Genomic DNA, 11648 nt, shown 5'->3' on the forward strand with positions numbered 1-11648 from the left:
TTACAAAGTAAAACTATCCTGGATTAGATACATTTATATTATGGAGGTATTGGTAGTGGCTCCTTAATTAAGGTTGAGATGAGTTTTACAGTTGAAGCATGGATTCAACCACTTTGTTATGTATGAAAAATATATCGTCCCCAAAATTACAACACCTACTCCTTGAGTACAGAATTAACTTTGAGAATTTATAAGGAAAGCTCTTAGTTTAGAAAGTAAAATTCATTAATGATGTTTCCTTCAAGAAATTAAGTACCTAATATCAGAATTGTTTTTTGCCCCCAATAATCTCATTAACAGAATGACAGATTCTTTAAAGTTCCCATATAGTTAAAACTTATGGAAATCTTGGGCGTAAACTACATTGCTCAGGTGTGTGAAAAATCCAAGCGTACTTAAGCCAAACTAACCCCTTGCATAGACAGTATCAGGTTGACAAAAGAATTCTTCTGCTAGCCTAGCTACTGCCTGTCAGGGAGGTGGATTACCTACACCAAAAGGAGAGCCTCCCATCAGTGTAAATTCTTCTTTGAGTTATGGTTCCTATTGTATTCCACCAGGGTTATGTGCCTGGAGCCAGAGCTGGTGAAAGCAATACTGTTTGGCGGTCTGTGCATGCATCTTGTGCCACCTGTGGTTTTGCCCGAGGCAATAAAGGGGACAGCGGGCTGCTGGCGTCTCCAGTTCCTTCCTCCTGCTGCATGGAGCGAGTCAGAGCTTATCTCTCCTATCGTCCTTGTGATGCACTTTCCGAAATTTTACAAAATATCCTTAGTACTGTTAGTAGATTAGATTTTTTTTTTTTTTTTGAATTTTCCTTTCATACTAGATTTAGCACTGGTGATGCTGCTTCAGCGGTTTGCAATCCATAGTGTTTGAGTCTGAGGTCTGATTATTTTAGAACCTGGTTTTAAAAAAAAAAAATCAGTCTCCAAGTGTATCCTCTCTGATGGACTGCAACCTTGTCATGGTGGAGAGGCTTGTGTGGGCTAAAGACCCTCAGAGCTACATTGTGTGGAGCTTTCATATTCCTGATAGGATCCCCCTTTGCAAGCAGGTCTGAGATGAGGCTCCTGACTAATCACGGTCCAAACTTCACAAGACCCCAACAGTGGATTAGGCGCATATAGAGGACCTTTAGTACTCTGCGGCTGTGAAGGCAGATCAGGGTTGCAGCAGGAGGGAGGCCCGTGGCTGTCCTGGTTCTCCTTGCCCCTGGCTCAGGGTTTTCGTCCTGTCAAGTCTCTTGTGGTCAATGCCTGCACACCAGTTTCCCCACATTAAAAGATTTCATGCGCAGGCCTCTGCCAAAGGGCTCACACCCGCACAAAGCCCTGCAGCGATGGACGAGTGGCGGTGAAGACAGGAGCAGTGATCTCTGGGAATCTTTAGTCATAAATTTGCATACAGGCGGCAGCCGTATGACAGTTGTCTTTTGCTTGGATGAGACAGAAGTGCATTTCAGCATTAGCAATTGTGACTGAGCAGGTCTTTTTAGGATCCCCTCCGTGCACCCCAAATGGGGAGGGGGCTAGAAAAGTTGCCCCAAACATAGGCTGTCTCACACTCTTCCAACTGGATGGCCCTATCCAGTGGGATCACTGAACTCCACGACCAAAGCAAGAGATAAGACAATGAATTTCGCCACCTGGAATGTCAGCGCTCTTATGGACTCTCAACACAGTGAATGCCCAGAAGGACGAACTGTCATAATTGCCAAAGAACTGGCAAGGCTCAACATTGACATTGCATTTCTTAGTGAGACCTGCTGAATCAATGAGGTCCAATTAAAAGAATGGAGGTGGCTACACCTTCTTTTGGAAAGGAAAGCCATCTGAAGAGAGAGACGTTCATAGGATTGGCTTTGCCATCAAAAATACTATCGCCAGTCAGCTTTTGGAGCTTCCCGTGGGCTCAATGAGCGTCTCATGACTCTTCCGCTCAAGCTCAGCAACAACCAATATGCCACAGTCATTGGTGCATACGCCCCAACACTTGATGAGGAAGACAACAAGGAGCAATTTTATAGTGCTCTTCATGCAATCCTCACAGCCACACCTAAGGCAGACAGACTCCTGGGAGATACATCCTCACTCCAAACACTGACACCTCCTTGACTATGTTATAATCAGAATTCAAGATTACACAGATGTCAATATAACACAAGCCATGAGATGTACAGATCACTGTTGGACAGCCCATTGATTAGTAAGATCAATCATATACCTGCAGCTCCACCACACCGCAAACACCCCAAGACTAAGCAAAAGCGGTACAACAGCAAAGCACTTCAGGACCAAGCCAGCTGCGAGATGTTCCAGCAACACCTGTCTGAGAAACTCTATAACTTGCCTGATAACATCATTGACACTCAAGAGCATTGGAATCAACTTAAAAATACCATTCGCAGTGCTGAAACTATAGGATATTCCATTCATTGGCACCAAGACTGGTTTGACTAAAACACTAAGGAAATCCGAGCATTAATTCAACGGAAAAGAACTGCATTCTGTAACTGGCAAAATTATTCCTCTAAGCAACGAAAACATGAGGCTTGTCACTTGCTCAAAGACGAAGTCCGAAGGAGGCTACATGACATCAAAAATAAGTGGTGGCAAGAGAAGGCCTCTGAGATCCAGGGTTTCATAGACCAGGATGACATGGGAAGCTTCTTTCAAGTAACAAAAGCTATACATGGGCCAAACTACTAAGGCCCAACCCCTTTACGTTCCCAGGATGGTGCCACCCTCCTCAAGGAAAATGCAGCAATTAAACAACGATGGAAAGAACACTTTGAGAGCCTACTAAGGGCATGGCTACACTTGCAGATGTAAAGTGTTTTGCGTTAAGCCAGCCTTCCTAGAGTGCAGTAGGGAAAGCACTGCAATCTGTCCACACTGACAGCTTCAAGCACACTGGCGTGGCCACATTTGCAGCACTTGCAGCGGCATTGGGAGTGGTGCATTATGGGAGGGGTGGGGTGGAGTGTGACAGGGGGTGTGTTGTGTGTATGGGGGGGAGATAGAGTGGGTTTTTGTGGGGCTGAGAGCATGTCAACATGCTGTCTTGTAAGTTCAGACAGCAGCAGACCTCCCCCTTACCCCCACCCCTCTCTGTCTCTCACACAGCATTCCACAGTAATGGCTCGCATGCCGGCTGTCAGAAACAGAGCTTTGAAAGGGCATTTCCATCATTCCTACAGGAGTTCAAAACAATGACAAGAGTGGCCACTTGACTTATGGGATGTTTCCGGAGCCCGATCAGAGTGCAGTAACGCAACATTCACACTGATGCCCGGGCGTTGTAGCCAAGACGCAGCAAACATTATTCCTCTCGCTGAGGTGGAGTACCAGCAGCGCTGTAGCCACGGAGTCAGAGCGCTCTACATGCATTGCCAGCGTGGACAGGTAGTGAGCTAGTGTGCTTGGGGCTCCTTTATTGCACTGTAACTCGCAAGTGTAGCCAAGCCCTTAACTGCGAATCCACAGTCTCTGAAGACACCATCGAGTCTATTTCACAACACTCGGCAATGGAACACCTTGCTGAGCCCCCATCTTTTGAGGAAGTCTGGCGTGCCATCACCCAGATAGAAAAAAATCACAAGACACCAGGCCCAGGCGGCATCCCAGCTGAGGTTTTTAAAGCTGGTGGAACAGTGCTCTAGCACAAACTTTGCCAACTCTTCGACAAAATCTGGACCTGTGAAGAAATTCTACCTGACTTTAAGAATGCCAACATTGTTACAATATTCAAGAAAGGGGACATATCTTTGGGCTGGTCTACACTGGGGGGGGGGTGGGAATCGATCCAAGATACACAACTTCAGCTGCGCAAATAGCATAGCTGAAGTCGAAGTATCTTGGATCGAATTACCTGGGGTCCAGACGGCACGGGATCGATGGCCGCGGCTCCCCCGTTGACTGCGCTACCGCCGCTCGCTCTGGTGGAGTTCCGGAGTCGACGGTGAGCGCGTTCGGGGATCGATATATCGCGTCTTAACGAGACGCAATATATTGATCCCAGATAAATCGATTGCTACCCGCCGATATGGCGGGTAGTGAAGACGTACCCTTTGTGTGGGAACTACAGAGATATTGCTCTCCTCTCCATCGCAGGGAAGATCCCTGCCCGGATCCTACTAAATCGCCTTCTTCCCCTTGCCAAGGAACACCTCCCCAAATCACAGTCAGGCTTCAGGCCATCCTGAGGCACAACTGACATGATTTTCATGGTATGACAGATTCAGGAGAAGTGCAGAGAGCAACACCAGGAACTATTCATGGCATTCATCGATCTAACCAAGGCCTTTGACTCTATCAATCATGATACCCTATGGAAGGTGCTGTGTAGGTTTGGCTGTCCACAGAAATTCATTTCCATCATCAGACTACTCTGTAATGGAAAGACTGCCACCATTTTGTGCAATGGCTCAGAGACCAAACCATTCATCATTCGCACTGGTTTCAAGCAGAGCTGTGTCATTGCTCCAACACTTTTCTACATTTACTGTGCTGTGATCCTGATTCTCATCCATGACCACCCTCCTGATGGAATTGGGATTGAGTATCATATGGATGGCCAAATCCTCAATCTCTGACATCTCCAAACAAAATCTCAGATCACAAGAATTGGCATCACTGACCTTCAGTATGGAGATGACTGTCATTCTCTCTCTCTTTCTCATGCGCGCACACACACACACACACGCCAACCTGCAAAGTACCCTAAATCTTTTTGCAGATGCCTTTCACAGCCTGGGAGTCTGTCTCTCTCTCTCTCTCTCTCTCTCTCAGCATTGGGAAAAACAAGGTACTCTACCCAGTCCTCACCTGCACAAACTACTTTTCGTACTCCACAAATCACCATCGGTGGAGAACCCCTGGAGAATGTGGACCATTTTCCATACCTTGGTGGCCACCTCTCCCAAACAGCCAGCCTTGACAAAGAAATTGAATACAGGATCCACTGTGCAAGCACATCCTTTGGAAACTACTCAAATGAGTTTTCAATTATAAGGATCTGCAAACAGGCACCAAATCTTGGTTTACAAGGCAGTTGTCATCCCCACCCTTCTCTGGGTGTGAGACCTGGGTAACCTACGGACAACATCTCAGGCAGCTGGAGTGGTTCCAACAGCACTGCTTCAGGACTCAGGAGGATTCTCAGGATCAGCTGGGAAGACCGACACACTAACATCAGCATTCTCTCTGCAGCCAACATCAGTAGTATAGACGTGCAGGTCATGAAACACCAACTCTGCTTGTCTGGCCACTGTGTACGTATGCCTGACACTCGCCTCCCAAAGCAAATACTCTTCTCTCAGTTAAGTCAGGGAAGAAGGGCTCGCGGAGGGCAGCGGAAGCGTTTCAAAGACATACTGAAAGTACATCTTAAAAAGGGAGGCATCAACCCAACAAACTGAGAGGACTCGGTGCGGAACACAGCACAGTGGTGCCACACCATCCACCAAGTCACAGCTCACTTTGAGGAGAACAGATGTACTCATGAGACAGAGACATGACAAAGGAGGAAAGAAAAGGCACAAGAGTCCAGCCAACAACTATGTGTCTTCCAAGATTCCACCTGTCACTCCTGTGGGAAAATCTGTAGGGCACGAATTGGGCTTCTCAGACACTTAAAAATCCACCAAGGAACCCCCTTGGCAGATATCATCCTCGCATCGAGGGATAGCCGAAGTGTGACTTTGTGAATCTCCAATACTTTAATAATGCAATTAAATCAACACAGATATTATAGGTCTATTTTCAGAATTCTTTCCATTGTTTGAATTGCCCTTTTTTAAAAGAACTCCTATTGAGGTTGAAAAAAATGTATGATCTTTGAGAACTCATAGCTGAGGTCCCATACAATGGCAGAAGGGCAAACATAGCACCTATCTTTAAAAAAGGGAACAAAGAGAACCCAGGAAATTATAGACCACTAAATCAATTTGTAAGCATCTAGAAAATAATAAGGTAATAAGTAATAGTCAACATGGTGCCACGCTTCAAGGTTCAATTCAGACCAGTGGCGGGGGGAGGTGTCACCACTTGACCTACAACCTTGGGTGCCTTTCAGTGCTTTGCTGCTGTAGCTCTCAGCCTAGGACACTCACAGCCAACCCACAAGTATTCAGGTCACCCCGAGTGTCTGTGTGCTAAACAGCTCTGGTTTAGCAGCCGATCTACAGCCCCACGCTGGCTTTCACCAGGCTTGGTTACAACCAGCAAGGTGACCTCAACACACTCCCAGTACCAAATTTCCACAAAACCATGTGCCCTGAAGTGTCCAGCCCTCTCCTGGACAGCTCAGGGAAATAAAAAGATTTGTTGCTTCTTTAAAGAGACAAAAGCACATTGCAGCTTATTAACTTAACTGGGGTAAATACATTCTTCCCTTCAAACACTGAGTTGGTTTGTAGTAATAAACAATTAACAATAGGACATAAGTTAAGTGATCCAAATGAAAGGAATAAAGTTAGAAAAGATTACAAGGAATAAAAGTGAGGACATGCATCCGAAAGTGTAAAACTTAATCTAGCAAGATACAGGCTTTGTTCTATGTGGTTTTGCTCACCAAACCTTCATTCTTCCAAGTCATGGTTGACTTTCCCGTAGTCAGGGCCTTTCACAGAAGTTCAAGATGGTGTCTTCCTATGTGAAGAATCTTTTCCTGAGCACATTTCTCACCTATATTCAGTTCTCAGAGACTTCAGCTCCCCACTCTCCTTGCTTGAAGGACCCATCTTTCTAAGGTTGCAAGAGCTCTGTTCGCTTGTGTCTGTATAGCAATGGATACCAAAGATAGCTTCTGCTCTTGCTTGTATCTTCCAAAGTTCAATTACCTTGTTTCAAGAGGCAGAGTGACCTCATGCTGTTTTTCCCTTCCTGTGGGCTTCCCACCCCCTGTAAATTGGGCTTCCTGTTTTTGATTACACCATGCTAAAATGTACATAGAAGAGAGGTAAATAGCTGTCATGTTCACTCCTGTCTGGCTGTTTTTTGCTTTGTTTGGAAACAGACGGTAAAGCCTAATATCCATAATTCCTTATATAATGTTAATATATATATTTTACAATGCTGTTAATCACTAGTGTATTATAGGCTTTCATAAACACCTCACTTGACAAACATTTATAATACAGTAATATTGTATACAATCAGTCGATTCAGTTGCTTATTACTAGAGGTTCAGACCCCTGGTCTTTACAGCCCAGATAAAGTTTATCTTCCCTGCTGGAATCTGTCTCTGCCTCTTCCGCCCACCCCCACCCCGTGCTTTTTAGCATTGTTTACTTTATATGTAAATGGACCTTCATTGTCTTTGACTGATAACCAGGCAGGTCATAGAAGTAAATACACAGCAAATTCTTTTGTGTAAGGCAGAGCTGATTACCAACTCCCTTTTGATATGCCTGGCTTTAGTCATCATTCCAGAATAGATCCGTAACTCTTAATACACACATCCCACAAGAAGATTAATGATCATGAGTGATTAGTTTTCCAATGACATATTACATGACACCTTTTGGATACAGATTATAACCACACTGAATTGGTCAGACCAGCTGAAACTCATTATCTGAGACCTGTGAACCCCTTCCTGCCATACATTTTTATATTTCAGCATGATATGTTTTGAAATTATTTTTTTCAGCTATTGATCTCATAAATAATTTGCTGCAAGTGAAAATGAGGAAGCGCTACAGTGTGGACAAGACGCTAAGCCACCCATGGTTACAGGTAAAGCTGCACTTCATGCTTTTTCCCTCCTTCTGTATGCATATTTAGATTCTAAACATGAACATTTTTTGGTCTTTAAACAGAGTAGAAGCTGTAAACCCTGATAATTTTCTCAATTCCAGGCAGCCTTTTCCCTGTGCACAGGATATTATTTATTTTTAAGATAGCAAAGTTTCATATTACTAAGACTTCATTACTTTTACAAAATATGCTACTTTACAATACACTAGTGTACTGTGAAATACCATAAAAAACTAAGCTTGTCAAACTAACTGAACAGCATACACTTTGTGCTGTAGAATCTTTTTTTTTAAAAAAAATCCTGATCTTAAACCCATTATAATTGATAGAAAGACATTCACTTCAGTGTGCTTTGGATCAGGTCCTAATTTGCTTATTTCCGCAGCTAATTAACTGGTAGCAGGTCTCCCATGCATCAGTGTGAATTAGTGAAGTTCTACTGTGTCTTCAAGGAGAATACAGCATTGTTATTATTTTTAATGAAAGGAAATTTTGCAAGTGTTAAAGCTGTTCTTGAACTTTAAGTCCAACAGTACCAGTTTCTCACACTGAGTCGTAGGCTTTACTATCCAATGGAACTGTCTTCCAGTCAGTTGTATGTTGAGACTTAAGTTGGAAGCAGCCAAAACCTGTTGCAGGGTAAAATACAGAAAACTAAATGGATGCAGGCAGTGGGTGTGCATTGGGTCCCCTATCAGAGAGGTTTACCATTCAGAACCTGATTCCACAAGGTATTGTAAGTCCTTAATCTTCCACTGAAGTCAACAGGCATTCAGAGAGGTGCCTGCAAAGCACCCTTCAAAAGAAGTTGAGAATTTTCATCACTTCACAGGAACAAGCTGTAAGAGTGGGGTGAGAGGGAGACAGTTGTGTTCCTGATGAGCCTGAAGTACTGGCATGTATATTAGGAGCTCCTAGACTGTACTGGTATGTAGGCTTTAATTTCAAAGTTATCATTTGTAGTCATGAGGCAGTGAGAATCCTGGGGGTCATAGAAGCATTTGCCCCTAACCATTTGGAGATATGTACTTTTCCCCCTCATTCTGTAAAAGGCTCAGGAGTAAGTAGCTTCTTATACAGCTCCCACGACTGTGATATTTAATCACCTCCCACAGATACAAAGTGTACTGACAGGAATATTTCTATCTATCTTCTCCTATTGACAGGGACTAGGTATTTATGAACTATTTTAGCTACTGTTTGAGTGAGAAACCAAAATAAATCACAACAATGAATGTGGAGGTGCTTGGTTTGTAGCAAGCCTTTAAGGCACTACTATTAATGTTTACTGAATCTGTCATATTGTTCAGTTGTTTTACAGGCTATGTAATTTTTCCACACCACATTTTCCATTTAATTGGACATGAATTACTCTTTTTGCTGTCTTATGAAAAGATATTCACATTGGTAATAGAGCCTCTTCCACCCTTGTACATCTCTCTCTCAAATATCAACATCTCCATTAGGAACCGGCTATAAAACTCAGTTTCTGAATTAAATTTTAAATTTTGGGATGTTTGTTCCTGCCCACTAGCATTTGTTGCCATTTCTCTAGGCTGCAAATCAGACTGACTACATTTCCTGTTTTAACAAATTTAATAAAATTCCCAATGTCTGTTAATCTAGGTTCTTACATTGCCCTCCTCACCATAGTATTTGATCTATGTAATTAATGGATTTTTCTCCTTTATACTCCCCCTATTGACATAGGGATTCCCATTTTACAGAATGGAGGTAGAAGCAGAGCCGTCCCTAAGGTATGGCGAATCAGAGCAACCGCTCTGAGCCCCGTGCTTTGGGGGGCTCTGCAATCCCACACAATTGGCCGGTGCGGTCAGTCCCGGAAGTGATGCATTCATCACTTCTGCCCTGGGCCCTGCTCCCCACTAGGGACGGCCCTTGGCACAGGATTAATTAAATTTCCCCAAATCACAAGAAATCTGTGGCTGGGTTTGGAATTAAGCAAGGGCTCAAGTCCCAGTTTAATGCCCTATACCCCTTTTCTACCCGTAAAATTGACTGTGCAAATAATTTCAAGGCTACTTTGGAATCCTAGGAGGCGTGTATTTTTACCCAAACAAATTGATGCTGGCTTAGGGTTTGAAAAATCAGAGCCTCGTGTCCAAGCTGACTCCTGATCTTGTCACCAATTACTATACACTGAGATTATGAAACTGCCTTGTCTATCATACATTTGATGTGGTATATAGAATATAAACTGGATGGGGCAAGGAAAGAGCTTGGTATAGTCCCCCATGCATTATATACCTGGTGGGAAGGGGCATTAATCTGATTTGCTATCTGTGCATTTTTCCCCCCTTGCTGTTTTATTCAAATGATATAAGAGCCCCTAGTCTGCCATTACAGCCCATGTAAGGCATAATAGAGCCTTCTGGGACATCTTTGTACTACTCCAATGGTACAGTGTATTATCACACAGTCTAATCAAATGAATTTACTAAACAATCATATGGAAAAAAAATTGATAACCATCAATGCAGGCTAATTTCATGCTAGAGTAATTACTCCGGTCAGAGGGAACAATATAAGAGGAAAGCAAGGCATTTAGACAGCAAAACAGAATGGTACATCTCACACTACTGGGAGAGGGATTACTTGTTTTTACAAATACTCAAACTAATACTTCCCCTTTTGGTTTTTCATGCAGGACTATCAAACCTGGTTAGATTTAAGAGAGCTTGAATGTAAAATCGGAGAACGCTACATCACCCATGAAAGCGATGACTCACGATGGGAACAGTACGCAGGAGAGCATGATTTGCAGTATCCAGCACATCTTATCAATCCAAGTGCTAACCACAATGAAAATACTGAGCCAGAGGAAGCAGAGATGAAAGCCCTCAGTGAGCGTGTCAGCATCCTTTAAGTTGCATCCCCTATCATCTGTCAAAACACTGTGGAATTAATAAATACATACGGTCAGGTTTAACATTTGCCTTGCAGAACTGCCATTATTTTCTGTCAGATGGGAACAAAGCTGTTATACTGTTACCACTGTTGATGCATCCGAGTTGCCAAGACAAATCAACAGAAGCATTTTTATTTTGTGTGACCAACTGTGTTGTATTAACAAAAGTTCCCAGACACACTAAACTTGTTATTGTGAATAATTCATGTATTAAATGCATTAAAACCTGTCTCCGCTGTGCCTTTGCAAACTAGTGTTTTTCTTACTTGAGCCTCATATTGGTAAGAGAGAACCTTTCCATACCAATCTCTGTTGTGTGTGCACCATTAGTATTGTAAGTGTAAGCAAACTCTTGAAGAGTAGATTATTACTGCTGTTCTGTGAACAACTTCTACCATTTGGATAAAGTGTTTATTTGCTATGGAAAAAATATATTAAGATAAAGATATAAAAAAGCATGAAAATAACAAATTACATAATACTGTACAGTTTCAAATCAGATGCACCGTCTGTGTATGTGTATTTATATAGACACAAGCACAAACGGTGCAAACTGCTCTAAAGCCTAAATGCCTTAGTAATGTAAACTGCAGTATATGTCAGTTGTATTTCCCCTTTTCTTAAAACATTCTGCTCTAACATGTAAATTCAGAAGCTGAACAACATGTTGCCTTTGTGTATGTTTTCAATAAAAAGTCTTGTTGAAATAAATCTGTTTGATGGTGTTATCCTGAGTTGCTTTTCCTGGCTTGGTTGGGACTAGGAGCATCTTTCAGATTATTCTTTCAGCCTGTGGAAGTGAGTTATATGGAACCACTGAGGGAGCCCTTCCAAGTGGGAGCAGGAATGTGCCATCTACAGAGCAAGGATGAGTTGTATAGTTAAAAATTACTTTCCCCTTAAGACATGGCTATCTCTATGAACACTAGGAAGATTTAATATACTGAGCACAGTCT

The 11648-nt window shown here is 43.0% G+C and overlaps 1 protein-coding gene across 2 annotated transcripts in view; it reads left to right on the plus strand.

Annotated features, from left to right (window-relative positions):
* PRKD1 (protein kinase D1) overlaps positions 1-11397 on the plus strand; it is a 313480-nt gene extending 302083 nt beyond the window's left edge. For both annotated transcript variants that reach the window (XM_034768761.1, XM_034768762.1), the window contains 2 exons: positions 7657-7742; positions 10432-11397. In XM_034768761.1, coding sequence (XP_034624652.1) covers positions 7657-7742; positions 10432-10650 — 305 coding nt within the window. In that variant the 3' untranslated portion in view covers positions 10651-11397. The remainder of the gene's footprint in view (positions 1-7656; positions 7743-10431) is intronic.
* The last annotated feature ends 251 nt before the right edge of the window (positions 11398-11648 follow it).

The sequence above is a fragment of the Trachemys scripta genome, chromosome 4 (assembly GCF_013100865.1).
Source record: "Trachemys scripta elegans isolate TJP31775 chromosome 4, CAS_Tse_1.0, whole genome shotgun sequence".
In the NCBI taxonomy this organism is placed as follows: Eukaryota; Metazoa; Chordata; order Testudines; family Emydidae; genus Trachemys; species Trachemys scripta.